The sequence below is a fragment of the Symsagittifera roscoffensis genome, chromosome 3 (genome assembly GCF_963678635.1).
Source record: "Symsagittifera roscoffensis chromosome 3, txSymRosc1.1, whole genome shotgun sequence".
Classification (NCBI taxonomy): Eukaryota; Metazoa; Xenacoelomorpha; order Acoela; family Convolutidae; genus Symsagittifera; species Symsagittifera roscoffensis.
In genome coordinates this window covers 34,971,431-34,996,176 of record NC_087064.1, presented here as the reverse complement: position 1 = coordinate 34,996,176, position 24,746 = coordinate 34,971,431, and the positions used below count along the sequence as shown (strand labels likewise).

Here is a 24,746-nt window from a genome sequence, read left to right as displayed (position 1 = left end):
AAGAAAGATTCAACCGATGCATGTTGAACCTGGATTGTATCCAAGTATTGTTGATACAGTTGTAGCCATGAATGACAAAGTTCGAAAAAGTATAGGCGCACAAAAATATGAATATAACGGAATTTATGTAGCAATAGATAAGATTAGACAAAAAGTTGCCGTTCATTTACCTGATGATCAATCAGTGTTTATAATTCAAAGTGCTGATTTGAGTCACTTTTTTGGTTGTGATTTAGAACAAAATCAGACAGGTGTTATAATGAAAGGAGAAGGACCACATTATCCTCAGTATTCTTACGACATTATAATAATACATTCATTAATGATTTATAGTGATATTATAGAATGTAATATAGTAGGCGATACAAAAACTCCATTACTGCGTTGTATTCCTTTCATTTCCAAAGTAAAAAATGGAGACATAATATCTACAGGACAGTACATGAACTATCAACCCTTCACAAATCTACGATTTAAAAAATTATTAAAAAACTCTTTCCACAGCATAAAAATAGAACAAGGGGGTACTACAGGGGAAAAAATTCCTTGTGTCCGTAGGAATTACACGAGTTGTCCTCTTGTTTCGCAAGATTTCGGATAATAATTTTTGATTTATACTTCATACGAAATGGTTGCTCAAAGTTCAGCTAATTTTCCTATTTTTCGTGGACATGCAAGGCAGCGTGGAAGAGGTTTGGGTGCTCTTTAACAAACTCTTGGGAGAACTGCAATTCGCTTCATTAAAAAATATATAGTCCCAGCTGCAAAAAGAATCGGAGCAGATTTATTTGAAATTGCCGCTCCAGAGATTGGAGAAGTTGTCAGTGGACGAAAAAAACTCAAAACGTTTGCAAAAGATGTTGGAACAAAAACAGTTCGAAAACAGCTGGGAGGTGGAAAAAAGAAATACAAGCGTAGAACAAGAAGAACCATTTCTCGAAAGAGTAGTTCAAAAATCAGTCGCGCTCGCAAAGACATTTTTGACACGATAAAATGAGTGTAAATTAAAGTAGTCATTTTCGGAAAGGAGCGTTTACAAATTCTTCTTTGGAGATTTTTGATAAAGTCCCTGATTTGGAAACAATTATGTCATCTTACACACAAGAAGTATTCCCCAGTACTTCTCTGGATGAAAGCAGTATTGAGTTTGAATTTGAAACGGATCGTAATCTCTACTTGGATATGCGTGATACCCATCTTAGCGTAAAGCTTCAACTATTCAAAGGAAGATTGTTTTGATGCTTTCAAAAAAGAAAAAGCAGAACATAAAGCAAAATCGGAGGAAGATTCAAATGAGGAATCACAAACTTACTTATGTAAGTAAACTTATGTAAACAATCTAATACCTTCTCTATTCTCCAATTATGAAATTTATTTCAACAATACAATGGTTTACAATGCCAATGGGTTATATTCTCATAAGGCACAGATATCGACCGAATTCAACTAGTCAGCAGTGAGTAAAAAAGGAATTCTTGCTTGTCATGGATACAGTTTTGAAGAAAATCCTGATGCATTTGATATGTATCCATTCACTGATAGAGCAAAATCCTTGGGAACAGGGATAACTTTTCCACTCTATAGGAGGCTCGCCATTAATTTGTTTACTTGCGAAAAACTGTTGCTACCAAGTACCAAAGTTCGAATTAAACGAGCTAGACCTAATTTTTACATGTTATCTGATAATCCAAATGTCAGTCTGACAATAGTTGATTGTTCACTGTTTACAAGAAGAATTTTAGTAGCTGAACCTAATCATCAATATTTGCAATGGAATCTGGAAATGGAACCTGCTCATCACAATTACATGGAAACTATAGCAAGAACCTTTATCATTCCATCTCGTCAAAACCAGTTTATTCAGGAAATATTTTCAATAATGCCCCAATCAGAAGGATAGCTGTTGCAATGAATACAAGTTCGGCTGTTGCGGGATCTTTTCTTGAAAATCTTTTCAATTATCAACAATTTCATTTGAGAGAGCTTAGAATTATTCGGGGTGGAAGAGCAATTATTTCATTAGATACAACTTCTCCTTGTCGACCCTATGTTACAACAATGAAAACAATGCAGTTTAACGAAGATTTTCCAGCTCTTCCTATGGAAGATTTTCAAAATCACTATATTCTAGTTTTCGACTTGACTTCACTAGAGGATGCCGCTGAACACTTGCATTATCCAGAACTTAGTGGAGAAAGCTTGAGATTAGAAATGTTTTTCCAATTTCCCTTGGAGCAAGTAACGGAAGTGATAGTCTTGGGAGAAAGACTATCAAATATTCAATTTGACAAATTCGGAACAGTCGCTAAAAATGTTTATTTTTTTTTGAGTTTTCAGGTTCCTATAAAAATATTGTAACTCTTTTGGGACTTTTCTTTGTTATTACCTCTGTACTATCTATGTTGTTTTTCTTCAGAACTAAAGCTCCAGAAAAAAAAGAGAAGGAATGCTGTTCAGTTGAATACCCGAGACACTTCTTCACCCTAGACTGTAAAACAGTATTCAATAAACTTTGCCCACTATAAAAGGCTTGTGTATGGGACTTTGTTGATTCAATTCCTAAATGTGTGTAAGTCATGATTCTTTTTTCTTTTTTATCCTAAAGTACACTATCAAACTATCAATTTCTTTTTTAGCTGTAAATCAGCCTACAATTGCAAAGATGGATAATTTTTCTCTTTTGCAAATTATTGAAAGAATTCCAGGGCTCAGGTTCAAGTACATGGGATCATACCCTTCTGAAACAGTACCTCAACTAACAAAATATTCTTTTGCAATTATTAACTCAGCCCCAAGCAATGATAGAGGAGAACACTGGATTATGATGGCTCGACTGGATAAAAGCTACTACTTCGCTGATTCTTTGGGAAGAAAGAGATCAACTTACCCTTTTTTGACAAAAAGTTTCGACGAATGGTTCCTCGAAAGCTACAAAAGACTGATCATTTGTGTGGTTTTTACGCAATTTATTCAGCATTTCTCCATTTTAAATTCTTTCAGAAGAACTTGAATAATGTTCATGATGTGCATGTTTTGAATTTTCTCAGTAATTTTATGTAAAAGTGAATTTTTTATTTGTAGGTGTAAATTTTTGCAGTAATTTTACTATACGATGTAGTGAACTGTTTGATTATTTATGTAATTTAACTTTTTAAATTCTTTAAACTTTTTTACGAAAAGCATCTTAGCAACTAACCCTTTGATGAAATACGGAGAATGATGATGGAATATGGATGTTGTTGTCCCCCAATTGAAATAATTATTGATAGAGTAGATAAATTTACGAAAAGTGTAACCATTTTCTAGTAAATTGTATAATTTTCTTAAAAGATTACTCTGAGAAAGATGGAAAAATTATAACACAAAACTATCAGAACCAAAAAAAGTATGATACTATGTTTTCCTCAGTGTAAACTTTTACCGTGGCAGAGCAATTGATGAATTTGGAGGATAATTTTTTGGAAAATTTGGAAATTTCAAAACTTTTTTTGAAGATTAAAGACAAAGTGATAAAAGAGAACTGAAATGAATCGTAGCAAGAAATATGACAGAATAAATGAACCAGTTGAGGTAAAAATAAGTGAGATAATTATGTGAAAAAAGATAAAATAAGTCATAAAATTAACAAGTGTAATGAACCTTTCATCCGTTCTCCCGATAACCTGGGGAAAAAAATTAAGTAGGATATAAAAGTAATCAACCGTGAGGAGCTGTCATGATTCCCCTGATCTTATGTGAAGCGGAAAAACTAACCTGTCAAAGATATTCCCCTCATGACAATTTTCCCCAGATAACCTGAGGGAAAATAAATAACATGAAATAAGAATTTAAAATTCTTTCGAGAAAAAAATATTCTGTGATATATTAGTTTATGATCCCATACTCTAAATTGAAACTTAATTTTCGTCGAAACTTACCATTTGAAACTTACCATCCAAAAAAAAATTTTCAATTAGTTAATATAAAATTGTTTTTTCAAGATAAAAATGTATTTGCAAGTAAAACTTCAAAAAAATTCATAAAATTTACTAAAACTTACCTTCTGGAACTTACCATACGGAATTTTTGTAAGACAAGATAGTCCTTACATATCACAAATCATAGAAGTTAGCTAAGAAACGCAAGTATTGGCAAAATTGAGCTAAAAACATTTGGGCGCCAAAACTTTTTCTGAAACTTACCATCTGAAACCGTACCATTTTAATACATGGTAAACCTATTCCCTATCTTAATACATAGGAAATCTATTCCCTATCTTAATACATAGCTCGGAGACCGGATATTCTTTTCCCTATCTTAATACATAGCTCGGAGACCGGATATTCTATTCCCTATCTTAATACATGGGGGTCCCCACCCACCGCCCCCTACCACTCTCCCTCACTCATATACTACTCCAGAGAGAAAAATGATGGCAACGAGGATTTGAGTTTGGATGACAATGAAAAGATTGAAGCGGACTCAGGGGCGAAATCCTTTGTGGAAGAAGACTGGAACGCTCCAGAGCAGGATGAGATGCCAAAGTGGACGGAATCAGACTTGCTGATAATGACAGGAACGACGAGTCATAATCGTAAACGGACAGGCATGAGGTACAATAGGTACGGGGATGACTTCTTGATTGACAAGATACGGCCTGATGAATTGGGCGACCATTTACTGAGTGTGGGCGAATTGGTGATAGACGATGAATGGCAAATCATCAACGACAGCGAATACTACCCAAAGGAAGACTACTCCATACCAGAACAAGAAACAGATCTGGAGCAGAGCGAGATAGAGAGTAGGGAGAACACAAACTTGAGAATACTAGAGTGGATGAGTGATGTCAAGAGCAAAGGAGATGAAGGGCAAAGCATCTAGCAGGTCGACGTGTCAGCAGAACAACACGTGAAAACAGAAGATCCCCTCTTCGGTTGGACGGCAACCGACAGGCCGCTCGAAATACCACCAGATAATTTAGACCCAGCATCATCGACGGGGACGTCGATAAATATTTTTGTCCGGGGAGTGGGGGTAGGACTTACCCACACCGAAAATTTGATGATAAAGAAACTCAAAGAAGTAAGAGAGACCAACGGGCTAGAACTGGGCGAGGAAGAGGCCGAGCCTACCATAGGACAAAATTTCAAAACGAAATTTGAAATACACGTTAAATAATCGGAGAACATCCTGATAACGGGACAGCGACTTCATTCTGTCAGACAGGACTAGCGCGATCTGTATAACGGCGGACATGAGCTTCAAATCGAGACTGGAGGCCGACTTCAAGATAGAATACCAGAACGTGGAGTTTCTATTCAGACAGAGACCGGGGCTGGGAGGAATCGCTGCGCTTCCCCCATCAGTGGCACAAGTCCCAGGCAAATACCTGTGCTTTATAGTGACGAGGGTCAATGAAAGGAATACGATAGATCCTGAGCACGTGATGTTAGCACTAACGAGGCTGAGAGATTTCATGATTGAAAGAGGGATAGTGGAGGTCTCGATGCCTGTTTATGACCCAAACAGGGGCAAGTTGAGCCCAAGGGAGTTATATGCCATCCTACATGTGGTCTTCGCAGAAACGGAGATAATGGTACACCTACACAAGAAATACTACTTGAGTATCGCCTGAGCTACGGGTGGACAACGAAGGACTTGAGTTGGAGGTACATGGGGATCTCGAGTAAGGGTACATGGGAACCTCGGAGCAGGTAGAAGGATTTTAACGTAATTGGCATGACAATTATAATTTAAAGAGTGTCGGTGCTAAAACATTAAATGAATCTGCATGCTCTTAACAAATTTCCAATTGAATTATTTTAGTAAAACAAATCAAGTTGACGAATTAGACACACTCATTTGAAAGAGAAAAGGAGGTCTTTAACAAAATTCACGATCAGCAACATTTGAAAGAGATATTTCTCAAGTACTCAAGTTGGCTGGTACGGTAATACTCAAGTTGGTTCACAAGGTAATTCTGGAGTTGGGTAACACGTGAGATAATCTAAAGATTGTGACAATGGCAGATCGCTTTTGGAAATCTATGCCTGTGGCACTCAAGATACCCACGCTTGATGAGCTGTACAAACGCTTGATGGATCTGGACTACACCCAGATCGATGAGAGGATGGCGGTGATGTTGAATGCCATCCTGCAGTTAGAGGCGCAGGGGGAATGCAGAGAATCAGCGACAAAAGCTGTTTTGATGGTGGGCTACACGACGGAAGGGATATCCAATCAAGAACAGACCAGATGGTTGTCCTGGAATGTGGACGGAGGTGTGAGAGTGTTCGATTTGGCGAGGAATCCCGGCCTTAATAACAACACAGAATATGGTGCGGGAGAGTTTCCACTTCCCGCCAGACCGCCAGCAGGGCTCGCGGCCCAATCAACGAGCAGGCCGTCGTGCATGATACGGTCTCAACAGACAGAGGAGGCATACCCGGACCTCGGCAACTTGAAGAGGGAACTTGAGAGGGCGCAGAGGGAGAAGAATAAAGCGAATCTAGACCGGGATAGCGCAAAGCTCGAGAGAAATCAAGCGAATCTGGAGAGGGACCAGACGTGCCTTGAGAGGGACCAGGCGCGTCGTGACCTTGATATGTTGAGAGCAGAATACCAGCAAGAATAGAGGGTGCGAGAGAACGCGGCGAATTGTGAGCAGTTGAAGTCGGAACTTGAAAGAATCCAGCGGCGACAACGAGAGCTCGACAGGCAAAAGGAAAAGGAAACCAGGACGACGGAGCGAGCTGTTGCAGGCTCAAGGCCGGAGTCGCGTATGGACGTGAATGAGGCTCCCAGGTCGATGAGACGATTCAACTTAGAGCGCGCGGCTCAAGAACACATAAACGAGGGACTGGAAGTACCAACCGAATCAGCGTCCTCCCTGCGCGGTTTGGAGACGCAACCGATACGCCCATTGATGGATGCGGCACTGCCGGGATATACCCCGAGTTCAACCCCGAGCAGCAGTCAGGTGAGCGGGAGCTCGTCGCGTCTTAAGGAATTACATGAGAGGCTACAGCTAAGAAGTCGTGAAAGTCCAGTTAGAGTGGAGGTACCCCCGACTTGGAGGGAGCAACCTGTCGGGAGCGTGGTGATCGCAAGCTAAAAGAAAAACACGGATGGCAGATAACACAGGCACAACTGCATGGATTCGAACGCGGCGCAGCGGGCGAGAAGAGATTGTTTCCATGACGCGTCTTGGGCTGAATACTACACACAGCCCCGAATAGCGGAGGGTGCAGTTCACCTGATTGTAGGGGACAGCCTGGTACGGGTACTGACCCGAATGCAGTCACACTGGCAGACTGGAGTCTTGAGTTTCTCTGGAGCCGCAATGCCGCAGATGTTGGCATCACTCGAGATGGTAGGGATGGCAAAAATGTACACAGTGACTCTATTGATGGGGACCAATGACGTGTCCAGAGGGGAATTGAGGAAAGTCATGAGGCTACATGATAAAAATGAGCTGCATCCTGGAGGAATTGCGGATTCAGATGGATCCCGCCATACTCACAATTTGCACCACCCCTTACAACATTAAGTCCGACCAACACCCGATGGAAATGAACGAGAAAGTGGCGGACCTGAACGAGATAATCAGGCAGATACATCAAAGGAGTGTCCTTCCCGTCAGATTGCTGGACATAGCCGACCAGATGGAGCGAACCTTCCCAGAGAATGCGTCCTCAGATGGAATCCATTTTGACAGACCTAGGGGTGTGGAGTGGTTGAACGACGTCTTCCAGGGGCACATAAGTGAGTTGGAGGCAGACCTGCGTGAGACGGCCCGATTCACATTTGGTCCACCCCCAAATCCCCCTTTCCTTGCCATAAGACCCCTGTCCAGTCGCCTGGGAGCGAGAGTCGACTTAAGAGACAGCTCGAGGAGCTGCCGGACTAGATTACCGGGTTCCACGCCAATGGAAGCCGAAGAAGCGGAGTCATCAACGCCCCAAAGTTCAGTGGTGTCCTCAGTGGTAGTGGTAGAGAACAAGAGAGTGGAGAAGCCAGCGGAAGCAAGCCGGACGCGATATCTGGAGAAAGTAAAGGAGTTGGACCTGGAGGATCTGGAGTGCAGACAGGAGTTGGCGGAAGTCCTGCGGCTCAAGCACGTGTCACACGAGGATTTGAGTCGGCACCAGTGCGTAGACTTGCTAAAGGCCCACGAAACGCATTTCTCGAGAGCAAGAATGATGGAGACGGCTGATTTGACTGGGTTTCACATGAGATCAGTCATGGGACCGATAAATTACAGACCTCTCAAATTGCTGGGGATTCCGCGAATCATAGTGGAGCCCCCAAGCACCGAAGAAGTATCGCCAGAATCAGATTGGCAACTCCTGCGTAGTTGAGGGTAGTAGACAAGCTACTGGAACCAAAAGAGATGGAACTACCAGACGCCGCTTACGAGGGTGCGAAATTGGCAGACGACCCAAGATATGGGAAACCCTGCGGCAATGCCCAATTGGCCAAGACACTGGCAGTATATGATAGAGCGGATCCAGCAGCCGCGAGAGTGATCATCGTGACGGGATCGGACTTCGAAGGAACGTCTCCCAAGTTGTTCTGGCCAGAAACTCTGGTATACTCGCTGCCAGGTGTAGAGTTAAAACAGATGTTGATCTTGGTGGTGGCGATGAAGTCAGAGATCCCCTGCGAACCAGAGCTACTGCTGTTCGCGGGAAAGAACGATCAACTGCATGCGGCTGGGCTTCTAGAGCAGCTGAAAGGGGATGAGCCTATGCCAAAGAAAACCTGGGAGGCTATCCAGACGTTGTTTGCCGCGATGAACGAGGTACAGGAAATTGTCAGTTCGCGATTTGGACCCAAGACGAAAGTGGTATTCACGACGTCCCCCGGATACGCGAGCATGCCCCCTGCTCTGCAGTTTGTGTATGCTATTTTGATCCTAATAGCCGAAGGGAACGCATGGCGGATCCTGATGGCAGCTCCCAATCGAGAGTTGGAGTCCACAAACTTGAGACTTCGGAAGTCAGAACTGGCAGCGGCGTGGGCGGACGTGTCCCACGCATTGAGGGGATTCTATGAACTGGCAGACATACTCATTGTACTGGATGAGGTCCTCTTACTTGAGATCTCGAATCTCGCCAGGCAACTGAAGTTCAGTCCGACAAAAGGGGTTGACCACCCAATAATAAGTCACCTGATAGCCAGCTTATGGTTCCGAGGTATGGACGTGACCATCACGAGCTCCACTAGCAAATCAAGGGGACCAAGCAACAAAAGGAAGAATGTGGCTGCGACTGAAAAGCAACTGGAATCGATGGTGTATCGACTAACACAAGAGAGAAGCAGGTGGCCGTTTCTAACACCAAGGCTAGAGAATGCTACTGACAAGACAAGGGAGAGTGCCCCACCTCTCGTGAAGCAGATCTGGGAATTTTTTGAGGAACAATTGGAGGTAGCCGAGACTAGGGAGATGACGGTGGCTAGGTTCGTCACGGCAGCGAACGAGGTCACCATTGGAGGATTCTGGAGGGAACATGCAAAAGGTGAGCTGAGGACGAGGAAAGATCACGAGATCCTGAAATTCTTGAGTCCTTGTTGGGAAAAAAAATACATGGCTGGAGTGTTTTGTGCGAAAGAGACCATTTTCGGGGCCTTTGTACAAGAACTATTGAGCATGTCCATAAGCCTCTTGCTAGCCCTATAATTAGTTTACCCGAGGTACCTGTTTAACATGGGTCCAGCGTACATGTTCAGTCGGGGTGTAGAGACACTTCGGATTGATGGGTATCTGCCACTGGTGCTCCTGTCTCAATGCAAACTGGTGTCATTTCATCGGTTGATGAAATATGGGGAACCCTTGTCGATGGGAAAGACCCACCCGAGTATAGACACTTACTCGTAAAAGTGCGCGGCGGGACTGAGGACGTTACTGGTGGAGTATCTTCTGATGCAAAACCGACACATGACCAGTGAGGAGAAGAACCCGAAGACGAGAGAGGAATGGAGGGAGGCGAATGGTGGTATCCCTCTACTGACCAATCTATGCTTGTCGATGAGGTCTGACCCAGTGGGAGTGATCAGGGTACTAGAGGAGGTTGTGACTTGTATTTAGGGACCAGCGGTGACGTACGCCTTCCCGGACCCTCTAGTGGCTGCATACCGCCATTCAGTAGTGCACGTGAGCTTAATAAGCGTGTTGGATGGGACGGCGCTGAACTGGTGTCAACAAGAGGTGCTAAGGTCACGGATGAGTAATACAGTGCTCTTCGGGAAGGTGAAAGATCCCGAGTTGGTGGTGTTTAACTTCCGGGGGCAACTGCAGTGCAGGATGGGGGGAAAACGTGAAGGCCCCATTGAGACGTATCCCAAGTTTTGGCATCTGAACCCCCTAACGGCGAACGGACAAGAGATCCTGAGAATCCCCGCGTGGAAAAAGAGCTTCGAGTTAGTGAAAAGGGAGCCAGAGGCGACACTAGAGAAGGAAATCCTACCCGCAACCATTCCTGAGTTTCCAACAGTCAGGAGAATGACCCTGGGGATGATTAGCTCCCTGGTAGTCCCATCCCTGTTCGCAAGAGCTATGGTAGAGAGGCAGCAAGAGGAGTTCACCGATGGCTGGGATCCCCTGTTCATTGGGTATACAGCAGCGGTCTATTTCCACACCTGCGATATCAAGATAAACTCATGGACGACTCAAGTAAAGAAAATGAGAGGCTCAAGTTCGAGGTACGGGAGATCTTGAGAACGCTCGATCAGGCGAGCTTGGAGAACACATCACCAATATTGGATGATGGCAGGATGATCGTAGAAGAAGGGCACATCCCGCTGAAGGACGAGATGAAGTTTGCCACAAGAAAGTACCGGGCGCCTTACGGATTAGAACAGGTGGAAATGAAGCAAGAAGGGAAGAAGCTGGATGCGGCAGGCTCGTTATATGTGGCTCTGACGGAATATAAGAAGCAAGACCCAGCGACACCCTCGCCTCTATCAGTGGGCACCCCTGGGGACAAGAGAAGCGGCCCTGTAGAAGACCCATTTAGGAAGATACTTGAGAGGAGGCAAGCCGAGTCGGGAGAAGAAAGCATGGACGAAATTCTCAGTGAAACAGGAGAGGAAATAGAAGTGGGGAATACACCTGAGCCGAAACCAGCTGAGGAGGATTTCACCGCCCAGGAGCTACTGCAGGACCTGAGCGGAGACGATTGGGCGGACACTGCCACGCCACCTCTGACCTCATCCCTTCGTGTATGGGGATGATACTCTTGAGTGCAGAAGAGAGGCAGAAGAATACGTTTGAGGTGAACAAGAATATGTTTCTAATGACTCTGGATGAGAAGGCTTGGCGGAAATTCTTGAGTGATTTCAATCATGAGACGAAGAGTGAGACTACGCTAGAAAACTTCAAGGAAGAACTATGGAACACGGTGGTCAAGTTCGGGGAGCTGGTATTGATGGGCACCGGACTGGATGAAAAAGCAAGAAAGGAGTTGCTGAGCAAGACGGTCAAGTTGAGGGAGACGCGACAGAAGACCAAAGATGATGAATGTATGGACGGCACTACTCTGAAGAAAAAAACTGATGATAAAATAATTAAAGTTAAAGGGGAGGATAAGATTAAGACTAGTAATATGATTAAAAGTATTAAGATCCTTAAGGCTCGAGCAGGGGGAGGCAAGAGTTTGAAGTCTCGAAAGAGTAAGCGGGAGACAGAGGAGTTGAGCAGCCCGTCGGTGGATGCTGTCTCGGAGAAGAACTTGAGGGAGACTGCCCCCATGATCTTAGCGCGGTGGAAGACGGCAGCCTACAAGAAAAGCTCCGAACCAAGGAGGCTAGCCGAAATAGTGAAAAAGATCTGGTAACGGAAGAAGACTTCAAACCTCAGAAGGCAGGCTCGAAAAAAGGTTCGACGAATGGACAAACCTGGGAAGTGGATGTGGGCAGAGAATGGATCTCGAGTGAACATCATGCTATTGGCAAACAAGTGTCCAACGACCCTCTTGAGGAGAAAGCGACAAGGAATACGGCTCGACCTTGGTAGGTGGCCCTAGAGACAATGAAGGAATTGGAGGACTGTCTGAAGAAGCTCGATCGTGGAGTGTCCCGCAAGCGTCGCAATTGGGCTACTCAACAGAAAGCAGAAGTCAACAAGTTAGAATTGGGAAGTCAACTAAAGCGAACTTGGCAGAGATTGTTGCAGGATTACTGTGAGGAGACGATGAGAACACCTTCATCAGCATTGCCTCTGATGGCAAATCCCTTCGTCAGAACCGCGGGATAACTGATGTTCGCGTGGAGCCTAATGGGAATAGAATTGGAGGTCTTGACTTCTTGTGACAATTTGAAATTGGGCAATAAAAGCCTAGAATTCTATCAGATGACGGTACAACACATCGCGAGAGACAACTCCAGTCTGAGTCTGACAGGAAGAAAAGATGCCACTTGTTTCTTGAGGTGGATAAGGTCCGTAATGACTAATAGCACCGTCCAAGCGTGTCATCAGAAGGCCATGGGGAGCAAAACCATGGAGAGAAGTACGGGGATGTATCAGAGTACGGGGATCGAGAAGGAGGATGACTCGAGGCAATCCCTAGAGAATCATGGGAATTTTGATGAGATACGAAGATTCCACAACAAGAAATTTGAAGAGGGCATGATGTGCATCGCAACTTAGCCTTGGCTGAGGGTTACGCAAGACCCAATAAAAAGGCAGAGTATCAATACGTGTCTGGAGTGATGGGAATAGCGTACAATCCTTTCTTGAATTCAGAGGCCGCGAAAGCTCACAGGAATCATGAGATGACGGAGCTCTTGAAGTTTTGGATGGAGAAAATAATCGTAATCGATTCAATGGAGAGGGAGAAACCGAGCCTAGGCCTGCTACTTGAGGCGACACCCAAGGTAATAAGCGTGCCGCGCTCGAGCAAAAGAGTGGAATTGGGGATGGGGAATGGAAATGGCATGATGACTACGAATTTGGGAATGGTTTGGAAATTGCTGAGACTTTCCTGGTGTCCACATCCCCATTCGAGCTTGATTGAAGAAGTCACGGAACGAGTGAGGCTAACACCAACTAAAGATGAGGATCTGGGAACGTTGGACGTGATACACAAATTGATCCTACCACAGAGCAAAGAGTCGGGCGAAGCAACGAGTAAGCTGGGATCAGTAAAGAAGTTGGAACCTGGTAGCTGTCTTGACTTGACGTGCGGAGGCGGATGGCACACCTGTGATGGACGATCATGTGTCAGAATACAATCTTTCCAGGGAGAAGACCTAGTCACTTGGTTTCGTGACATAACAGAAAGAGAGAAGAGCGAGGTGCAGATAATGGCTGAGTGCTATACGAACACTACAGTGAATATAGCAACGGCGCTGGGGTTCTTCTCTAGAAAGTGTAGTCTGCAATCACTGGAGATGCTGGAGTGTGAACACCATTTGGTGACGGCGTTGAGCGTGGAGTCATGGCTGGGGGCGTTGCAAACCGCCCAGAAACATATCAGAGGGTGGAAAATTGGTCTAGAGGCGAAGATGGGATTTCCCGTGAGCGAAGCTTATGGCCTGCCTGCAAAGTCCTTAGTGGGATCAGTAATTGTCAACTTATGTGGGAGCCATTATCCCTTAAACATGGCAATGGTGGAGGTATCCAGCCAAAGGATACTAGTGGATAAGGCCTTATCAGTGCCCAAATGCGTACGGCTGGCTCGAATGTCGCATCATTCACACAGACTGTTGAGGAAGATCCTGGGAACGGTGCCAAGGGCACAAAGAGATGACATGAGTGAGATCTGGGGAGAAGAACTCTTGAGCTTAGGAGACGAAAACACGAGTGATTTTGAGAGACAGAATGCCATCGGGAAGCCGATGAGTAGTGTCCCAGCGCCGGAGGAAAATGATATGACGCACGAGAAAATGATGGAACTAGAGCCTCTGCTGGAAGCCTCGGGAGAATGCAATCTCCGAAGCATAGAGATTACACATGGGGAACAGACAGTGTGGTACCCGGAGCATAAAAACCTTTGTTTAGTGTGGGATGTAGAAGATATTCGGTCAATTGGGTTATCCGATCATCAGCAGAAGTTGATCATCTTGATAGTAAGTACAATGTTGGCGTTAGGATGGATCGAAGAAAATGCAACGAAATATAGGGAGTCGAAGACACCAACGGCGGAATCGATATACGCTATAGACTACAGCAGGAGACTTGAGTTGTTTGAGACTGTATGCAGGGTATTTGCCATTCCAATGGAAGTCAGGCACGTATAGAGCCGCATAAGGTTCTTTCCGTGGTTTCGAGCGACGTAAATATCTTCGTTGTACATAGCGACGAAAGACCACATGAAGAAATACCAAAAGGAATATCGACAGTTACTGGCGGAGATAGGTCCGGAAGCCTTCAAGATACCTCTGCTGACCCATCAAATTGCGATCGCAACAGGTTGGAAAAGAGCCGGTAGGGTGTCTAGAGATAATACCACAGCAAGAGAATCGATACTGGAGGAGGACTTGGCGAAGAACGTGAGCTTGAGGCTGCACAATTCCTTTTGCTTGAACAGGGAATTGAAAATGAAAGCTTTACCGAATCAGGCAATGAGGTTGCAGGACCAGAAGGAGTAGATGCGATCCTTCGAACATTTGAGAGCATGGGAAGAAATCGTGATCAGCTCTGATGATGAAGAAGCGCTACTAAGGCAGATCACGGTGTCAAATTCATCGGGTCCTAGCACTTCGAAGGCTAGGAATACGAAGTGAGCTCAATGTGGGTTTCTTGAGTCTTGAGAGGGAAAGGAAGGGGCTCGAGTGTGAACTCGGATGAAATCCGAGGTCACGAAAAAGAAATTTTAACGAAACAATGTATTGTTAATAATATGCTATAGTTATTATATAAATCAAAATGTTGCTTGACAATTTCCTGATTGGATAGGACAAGAGAAACTTTAATCATAAGCTTCAAAAGCGGATATTTAAGGTGCAGGTATATGAAAATTTTGATTGCTGTTCAGCGATAGTGTGACATTTTTATATAGTTGTGAAATTTGGGGTGTAGATAAACTTACGTCTGCTGCAAACTTCTGTAAATGACCACTGGCACTGTATCTTGAGCAACACTCGGTATTCTGGGGACTCACTGGCAGGCGGCAACACGCGATGAGGACATCGATCTTGAGTCCGGGGAGTATGTGCCAGTCGGTCATTTTGGAAGTTTGACCTTGAGGAACACGAACCACGTAATTTTAGGAGGAAATTTAATTTTTCAAAAATTCGATTTGAGCCTGTCATGCTCAACTTTCTCGCGAAAACTGAAAATCTCAGAAATAGAAGATCAGAACAACCGATTTACAATCGCGGGAAATTACTTGAAAAAAGCAGCGGGAAATTGCTATTCGCAATTTCCAGATACAAAACAAACGCGAGTAGAGCCGTCCTATCCTGAAATAGGAGAAGAAGCGATTATAAAAGAAGAACATATTTATTCGAGTTGAACCAGAGTGAACTCTCAGTGGAAAGGTGGACAGCTGGGGTATCCCAATGGTCCGGTTCCAAAACTTAATTCTCGAGTCAAAACTGTACGGATTGTCTAATAAAAAGTAACTGTACTATTTTTTAGGTCGACCGAATTGGTTTTTCGAGCTGTCCCTAAGCACGGTTTAGTCCCGGTTCTGCCAAATTTTCTGCGCCGCAGGCAAAGTTTTGAAAAAACAGTCCAAAAAAAGCGTTTTTAGGCACTTTTTGGAAAATTTTGATAAATATATTGGCGCCAATTTTGTCGGCAGGGGGTCGAATCCCTGAAAAGCAAACGCCACAATACCCCCCCCCTAAATCCGCCCCTGCTTTGGTTCTGTAGCGGATTTAGGGGGGGGGTCGAATCCCTTTTTTGAAAATCCCCCCTCGAGAAATTCCTCTGCTTTGGTTGTTGAAGGGGTCGAATCCCTGTAGTAGTCGGACTTTTGCTGTTAATTAATTCAATGAGAGTAAAAGTATTAGCCGATCAAATCTCTTAAAATTTTATGGATTTTTGTTAGCTAACAGGCTGCAAAGTTTCGAGGCATTTTTTGTCGAATCAAAACTTGTCTCAATTTATTGAAGAGTTTACTGATTTAATTTAATTAAAATGGGAGGTATTCAGTTTTTTCGGCTATCCGGGAATGCGGCTCCGTGGGTACGCACCATAGATCGTAATGCTCATACTTGTATTTTTGCCGCCTATATAAGGAATAAAGTCTTTCAGTAGTAGAAGTAGTAGTTGCCTGAGCTCCATCTCCCACAGATCCATTCCTTGTTTTCATTGATAATCCAATCTCAAACTATTTAATAAGTTTATCACAAAAATTATGATACTGACTGTAACCTCGGTAACTATGATACTTTCGACCCTCTGGTTATAAAGAAAAAAGACAAAACGACTAACATTTTGTAAATTGAACTTCTTTCATTTCCAATTACAACTGTACTTTTTACCTTCGTTTTTAAGTTATCATGGACACTGAGTTGTACGACGAGTTTGGTAATTACATTGGTCCAGAAATAGACAGTGATTCGGACTCTGATGTTCTATCAGAAAATAACGATGAAACAAACGTGAATGTTGAAGATGAGGGAACAGATAGAAATATGAATGGCATGCTGGACTCTGGCCGTAATGATGACGAAGATGTACCTACTGATGCAGGTAATTTTTTAGTCTTGTGCAATTATTGACCCTGTAGAATCATTCAGAATGACCCTTTTTTTTAATAGACCATTTGAGTCCAAAATATAAAGAATGCTTCTCGAAAAGCCAGTTTGATCCGGAGAACAAATTAAAATGTAGGGTTTCTCCATAAAACGGATTGATTTAACTATCACACTTGCGATAATCGGGACCTAGACTTTTTCGAGAAATAAGTTTTCTTACAAAAATTGAAACTTAAAAGTTTCCTAGTTTCCTTACCACGTGGTCTGGAGGTAACGCGGTTGCTTTTGGGAAGTAAGGTTTCAGGTTCGAGTTGCGGCAGGACCTTGTTTTTATCAGTATGTTTGAAATTGAATTTATTTACGGCTTAGTTGCCACAACACGGTTTATCGTGTGCTTTCAGGTGGACTTGAAGCGTTTTTTTTTGGAAAATCATTTTTTTTTCAACTGATTTCTGCTCAAAGATTGTCGGCTTTGTTTCCCGCTTCGTAGGATTTGTTCCGTTGCTGATATAAAATCAAATGTGCTGCTTGGCATGTTTTTCCTAGAATTTGTGATGAAAACAGATATTATGAAAATGTATAGAATTGGGGGTTTTTGTTTATTTTACTTTTTTGAGTCGCTTTGGATTTTTTAAAACTTTTTTTTTCATTTTTTGATCTTTTATTTTGATCCCCAGTGTGTAGCTGCATAATCCGCTTGTCTTTTCTACTTTACCCGAGTGTCTACAACCTTCGAAAAAGTCATATTTTTGGATTTTTTTGTTTTCTCAAAAACCATCCTATCAAATCTGAAATTTTAGGTTCAATCGAAATAGCGGTTTGTTGCAGCTCCCCTGCCAAATCGGTGACGCCCAATTTTTCACACAAAAAGATATGATCCTCGGAAAAGTCAGTTTTTTTTTGTTCTTTGAAACTAATTATTCTTTCTCGAAAACTAAAGTTTATTTGTGTTAATTTCTGCTACATTGGCGCATGTGTCCCCTTTTTGTAAGCCAAAAAGCTAAGATTCTCAAAAAATCAAATTTTTGATTACCCATCCGTTTTGGAACTTTTTTGACTTTTAATAGCTTTCCTATCAAGTTTGATATCAAGGGTTTAATTGAAACAACAGGTTGTTGGAAGACTACCTGCATACGCGGCCACTCCCATTTTTTTTTAGAATAAAATTATGGCCTTCAAAAATGTTAATGTTTTGAAATTGACAGTTTTCGGAAACTTTTTGACTTTTCACGGAAATTCTCCTGCCAATTCTTAGTGTTTAACCGAGAAAGCCGATTTTGGTCATGTTTTTGAGCTTATGACAGTGTTTTGAATTTTTTTGACTTTTCTTAGAAACTACTCTATCAAATATGAGATGAAAAGTTCAATAGACGGAACCAGGTGCTAGATTTTATCCTGAGGAACCGGCAACTCGTTAATTTTTTTGTTAAATTGTTATGTTCATGTGATATTTTCTAACTTATTTTTTTTAGAGAAACAACTAAGGTTTTATGTAAAGTCCGATTTTTTAAACTTCGAATTTACCCATTTCATCCAGCATCAGAATAACAAATTCCAAATACATCAAACAGGTACTTCCAGTCTTAGTTGGGCCCTTAGTTTTCTTTTATCAAGATATTCGAAAGTTTTGTTCCGCGTAGTTGCATTTTTTCCAATTTTTTCGACTTGAATTTTTTGCCTCTGGTAACTTTTAAAAATTTGATCAGCAATTTGTCAACCTTTTTTTCGAAAATGTAATAATTCAATGTGACAATTGTTCCGACCATAAAAAATGAGAAGTAACTTGTATTCGGGTGTTTTAGTTTTTTTGGTTTCCACGCAAAATTGGGTACCCCGAGTAATCATCGGAATCTTAATGTTTACAAGATGAGCCAAGAAATTTTTATTTAAAACCTGAGAACTTGGTAAAATTAATTTTTAAAGTTTTCTTGTGGCATTTTAGGAATAAAAAACCTCGGAAATTCAAAAAAACTCGGAAATTCAAATTTTTCGAGTGTTTTGTTTTTTAGTCATTTTTTTTGAAGAAAACTGTCGTCTAATCTGCTTATTTTACTATTTCTATCGAATATGCTTAAGTTTTACGCTATCGTTTAGATTGTTTCATCAGACCACGCTAAAGTAACTACCTCAATTTGAAAAAATAACTTGAAGTTTTTTGAAGAACAGTTTTTTAAAGTTTTTTGTTCCGACCATCGAAGAATATGTTCGGAACATTCTGTCCTAATTGCAGAGCAACCGGCTATTCCTGTTATTATGTCGCTTTAGTCGTACTTCACGAGGATAAGAGATACTATCCCTCTGCAGAAGATGTATATGGACCAGACGTAGAAACTCTAGTTGAAGAAGAAGATACTATGCAAATCACTGAACCGATCATTCAGCCGGTGAAAAACAGGAAATTTGCGCATTCGCTGAAGGATCTTCCTAAAACCAAATACAGCATGGAGTTCTTGGCTGATCTGATGGACAATGCAGAATTGATTCGGAATGTTGCCATTTGTGGACATCTCTGTACGTACTGACCTATCATATAGACTTGCTAGCTGAAACTTAAATGATAACACAACCCTCGGCTGTGTCACAACATCAGTTCAATTCTTTCATCCTATATCAATTTACGCATTCTTTTTTTAAACCTTATTTCCGTTGATGTTTTTCTTTTTTGCTCAGAAAAGTTGGAAATAAGGTGCGAGACTTTCTTAAATTTTGAAACATTTTATATTCGTGAGGCCTTTTTTTAGAGCCTTAGTTGTTTTTATATTTGAGCTGTTTGTGTATTTTTATTGCTGTTTTTTATTTATTATATAGTGTTCGCAATGTATTAGCTGTATTGTGGAGCTTATAAATTTACTTAAATTATCAGTTTATACCACAGGTATGAAGGTCACCGCCCGTTAAACCTGTCTAAGCGTTCCCAGTTGTTTGGCAATGTATTTTCTGATTAATTGTCGGCTTCAATTATTTGCAGCAACGAAACGGAAGAATTGATTGGTTATAACAAAGTAATAATTACGCACAGTTTACTTATCAATTCTAAATGGTTCGAAGTGATTGCTGGCTTTTATACGATTATTATGTCGTGTAATGTAATTTATTCGGGAATTCGAGAATTTTCAAGGTGTCTTTTCCTGATTCATTGTCAACCGGATACTGGTGTACCAACGAAATGGAAGAAAGGTTTACAACGAAGTAATAATGACGCACCGTCTTATTTCCAACGCTAAATGATTGAGTTAGAGTTGATTGCTTGTTTTTTTTTGTGCATAAATTGTTTTGTGGTTTCAGCTCACGGGAAGACGTCTTTTGTGGACAATCTTGTGGAGGAGACACACGTGGAATTGTTCAAGCCAGAAGGGGAGGGACTGCGCTTCACAGACACTCTCTTCATAGAACAGGAGAGACAGCTCAGCATCAAGGCCACTCCACTCACTTTAGTGCTGGGGGACAGCAGGCAGAAGAACTTCCTAGTCAACGTTGTTGACACTCCTGGTCACGTCAATTTTGCCGACGAGGTCAGTGCCTCTCTTTTTATACTGATCAAATAGAATATTATTCAATGGGTTTATCTTATAATACTTGGGAGAGCAAGAGTCTGCTAGTCGGCAATTGGACTTCCTCGTCGTAAACATCTTTTCTCACAAACCTGTCAGAAATTGCGTGTTGTTTATTGTGAAACCTTAATTTTGGAGTTATTGTGTGCACTTGGTCTAGCGGTGTGCAAACTAAATAGCGGCGTTTCAAAGTTAAAAATAGATTTTTCAGCTTTTATGTGTTTCATAGGGCGGACAGAGAAGAAACTTCGAGTATCAAAAGTTCATAGCCCAGAGTTATGATTTATATGGCAACATTGCTTCGACGGCGTCTACATAAGTTGTCTGCCAATTTTTCGTTCCGTAATGTTTTCTGAAAACTCATTCAATTCTCGTGATAGTGTTTCTCGATCTGTTTTCTGCAAATTGAACATCATTCGAGACAGTGTAATTTGAAAAAACGAGTTTCAGCTAGTGAAAGTCGAGAAAACCTCGATCTTGAAGATTAGAAGTCAATTCTGTGACATAATTCCTCCCCGTTTTCGAGCATAGCAAATAAGATAAAAATATCCTTAGGCAGATGAAAACAATCTTGGTACAATGCTGGCTGATGTAACGCAACAAATAAAGTAATATAACTAGAATAAGCCATTGCAGGCAGTCAAAGCCATTGCAGGCAATTACTTAGCAATCAAATATTGTTTTTTTGGAGAACAAAAAATTGTAGAACGAAAGAAATTATGAGCCCGAAATGGTAAATGGATCATTGGGTAATATTCTCGACAGCTTGATTACTGGCCGAACTCTTGTGCCATGTCTGCAGTGTTGCTGATTGGACATTACAGTTGCTGTGTAAACTTCGATTAAAGCCTGACATTTCTTTGGCTTGAATTCCGTTGTTATTATCGTCTTTCTGCTAAATTTTTAGAAGTTGTATTCTATTTGCTTCAAGTTCTCCTGACTTGTTCACAAAAAAAATGATTTTGAGCGATTATTTCGTAGTTTTTCCAGGTTTACAGAACGACAGTTTTTCCCAGATTAGTTGAAGCGGCTCTTGAATGATGGTCTTCCGAGTAGAAAATGGCCTGGGATGAGGGTTACTGATTGGACAATATCTGGAAAGTGATTGGAAAATGGCCAATGATTGGTGAATATATGTTCGAATGATTTCATTGAACGAAATTCCATGCTTGATTCATTTTGAGCAAATTAAAATGTTGATAGTGTTGTCATGCAGGTTCGTTCTTGAGATTATATGATTTTGTAAAGAGACGTTTGTAAAGAGAGCGTTTACACGAGTATCTCCCAACTGCCTTCAAATTGAGGCGCGGCTGGCGGGTTGAGCTTAGTGCAGCGATAGCGTGTCTTTACTGTTTTCACTTTGATCTAACTTGCTCTCTGACCTCTAACGAACTGACAGAGGATACTTTGTGTGAGACAAATTTCGCAGGTTATCACCCAATATTATTACGTCAGACGATATCTCCATATGTAAACCATCGACAACGAAACGGATGATCAGAAGTATATAACAAGAGTTTCGTTTCTTTTGTCATAAACCGGAAAAGGTCCTGAAATCCAGTCCTGCTCTATAGAAGGTATAATGGTTAGCCTTCGTGAAACGATCTTTTGGTAGATCTAATGTAAAGAGCCTACAGCCTACAAGCAAATTTTAACAGTCTAGGATGTAACAGCTTTCGTATACTCGTGTAGTTAAGTTTTTTTAAAATTGATAGTCGACCTCATTTTTTTTACTTTTATCCTTCTTTCTTGGTGTTTAAAATAAGTAGTTTTAATTTGGGCCAGTAGCGGATTTTAGGGGGGGGGGGGGTGCGGACCCCCCCCCCCCCCCTCAGGGATTCGACCCCTGCCGACCCAAAGGGTCCCCCTTTGTACTATTTTGAGATATCCATTTTTGGCTGACTGACCTTAAAATTGTTCTAAAGGCGCCTTAGGCGCCAATCTATACTAATTTTGAGAGGGGAGCTAATCTATACTAATTTTGTGATTTTTTGGTCGAAATTTTCCAACAAATGCATAAAAACGCCTTTTTTGACCTTTTTCCAAAAATTTGCCTGCGGCGCAGAAAATTTGGTTGAATTAGGGTCTTTATAGTGGTTTGAGAGAGCTCAGAAAATCAATTTGGTCGACCTTAAACAAAAGGTCAAAATTTTTTGAAAATCCGCCCTCCCCCCTCGAGAAATTCCTAGATCCACGCCTGATTTGGGCTATTTGTTGCGGTCTCCTGACTCGCGGTAATATGTCATCTGAGTCGCGGTGAATAGCTAATTGAAAATTCGAAAGAAAAAATGCGATGACCACCTGCTTCAGTGCTCTTTTTTCATTGTTTTTTTTTCAAGAAGTCGTGTTAAGTAGTGAAACAATGTGAAAGTTCCAGCCAAATGTAACGATTAATATCACTGGTAAAAGTTGGCAAAAACTGTCAGACCAGTATCCTGTCAGACCAGTTACTTGAAAGTGAGTACCAAAGTTTATCTGACTAGAAGCTTTCCAAAAATGCATGCAGTTTTTAATCAAAAAGGAACATTGTTGTGCTGCTGTTTCAGGTGACTGCTTCGATGCGTCTGAGTGACGGTGTATGTGTTGTGATTGACGCGGCCGAGGGAATCATGCTGAACACGGAGCGCATCCTCGCACACGCAGTCTCTCAATCACTCCCAGTTACGATCATAATCAACAAAATAGACAGGTAGCTGCCATGATATTTTCAGTGAATTATTGTTTTGGTAGTTTTCAAGAATTAGTTCTTTGGAATTATTATGTTTTGGTAGTTTTCAAGAATTAGTTCTTTTGTGGTCTTTGCAGCGCAATTGAGCTAGAATGTTTTCATTGAATTTAATACAACCTAACAGAAAGGTAGTTTTTGAGAATTTCTAGTCAATCAACGCAGTTTTAAATAGGCATTCAAATTTTTGTTTTTCGTCTGCTTAGTATTTCCGCCCGTATTTTACAAAAAAGGAGGTATTTGGTACTGTAAAATGTGTATTTTAGATTAATAATTGAGCTGAAACTTCCGCCTTCGGATGCCTATTTTAAAATCAGACACATTTTGGAGGAGGTGAATGGACACTTGGGCACATTCACTGAGGACAGAGAACCACAGACGATATCGCCTCTGCTAGGAAATGTTGTTTTTGCCAGTTCGGAATACGGTTTCTGCTTTTCTCTCTACTCGTTCGCTAAACTCTACCTGGATTCCTACGGACAGGATGCCTTCTCAGCTAAGGAGTTCGCTCTACGCTTGTGGGGCGACATCTACTTCAACCAGAACACCCGTGCATTCTCCCGCAAACCTCTTCCTGGTGAGCACTCATATGAGTTTATTTAGAATTCGTGCCTTATCCAAGCTCAATGATTTACTACTGTAATAATTACGTTAGATGAAATCTTTTTAAGTGATATTTCACGTAAGGACGCTAATAAGAGTTGATTTTTTTCAGGAATAAGTTTTATTCGATCACGACGGTTTTGATCTTTTTCGGTTTGTTTGACTCTTGATTTTTTCTATGTTTAGTTCAAATTCATTTGATAAACGAAAAGCAAATTGCTATCTCTAGTTACGAAAACGGAAATGGTGCGAAAAAAGCTGAACGAATTCTAGTTCTAGAAATTCAAAGAGCTTTAAGGTCATCTATTTTTTCTTTGAATTTCGAAAGTTGCATTTTAAACAGTCGATGAACGTAGTTCAGACGATAATAATTCAAATGGTATAAAATTTATAGTTTACCAGATGGTTCAAATAGACTAACTTTTGAAAAGTGGCAGTGAAATTTCAATTAAGTTGAAAATAATAGAACCAGAATATTGAGCAGAAAGAAGGAAATAAACTGATTTTAATTTTTGCAAGTTTTGGCAGAGTTCTGAAATGCTATCCCAGTTTTCGTCGATATCAAGCGATTGGGCTTCGAGTTTCTGTTTCTCGTTGCAAATCATTGCATTTAGTTTTCTACATTGTTTTGGTTGAGGAACATCCGCTTGGTTACACAAGCTGATGTAAAGTTATAACAAAAAACGACAGACATGTTGTAAAATTTTAACAAAAATCCAAAAATTTGGACGAGTTCGACTACCTACTCGTGTATTCAGCCGATTTTTGTAGCCTTTGCATGCATTTATTGTTCTCAGAGTGATGTGCCTGGTATAAAACTTCTAGATATTTGGTAGAAATTGATCTAACCAAGTTGCCTCGAAATAGTTGGAAAAGACACTGAGATTTGTAAATCGTGAAACCAGTAATCTTGTCGATATTCCTTAAATTAACTCATGAAGTTTTTGGCGGACATAAAACATTTGTAGAAAACTTATGGCAATGAATTTTCGAAGTGGGTTTAGTCTTCTATCAGTTTTGTAAGATTTAAATAATCCCAAACCCATAATTTTGACAAAATTGCTTTGGAGAAATGAAAATAACATCCTCGAATTCTGACACTTGGAAAGTCTGTTTCTATTGCTCCCTAAAACATAAGATTTTTGAAACTAGGCTCTGAGTGGTCATAGGTGGTTTTTGAGAACTTCATAGCGATCAAGTCTGAGACGTTTCTTGGGGATGTTGGTCAAGTTGGT

General features: G+C 41.5%; 2 protein-coding genes across 2 annotated transcripts in view; one reads left to right on the top strand and one right to left on the bottom strand.

The window, feature by feature from the left end:
• The window catches only part of LOC134842663 (116 kDa U5 small nuclear ribonucleoprotein component-like), a 410,937-nt gene that overhangs the window by 379,781 nt on the left and 6,410 nt on the right, over window positions 1–24,746 (top strand). Inside the window, exons 2-6 of the mRNA XM_063859108.1 lie at window positions 16,428–16,627; window positions 18,898–19,143; window positions 19,918–20,144; window positions 22,730–22,872; window positions 23,175–23,485. Coding sequence (XP_063715178.1) covers window positions 16,435–16,627; window positions 18,898–19,143; window positions 19,918–20,144; window positions 22,730–22,872; window positions 23,175–23,485 — 1,120 coding nt within the window. The 5' untranslated portion in view covers window positions 16,428–16,434. The remainder of the gene's footprint in view (window positions 1–16,427; window positions 16,628–18,897; window positions 19,144–19,917; window positions 20,145–22,729; window positions 22,873–23,174; window positions 23,486–24,746) is intronic.
• Window positions 24,244–24,746, bottom strand: part of LOC134842668 (coiled-coil domain-containing protein 169-like) — a 335,974-nt gene continuing 335,471 nt past the window's right edge. Inside the window, exon 10 of the transcript XR_010162524.1 lies at window positions 24,244–24,253. The gene's annotated coding sequence lies outside the window, so the exon portion shown is untranslated. The remainder of the gene's footprint in view (window positions 24,254–24,746) is intronic.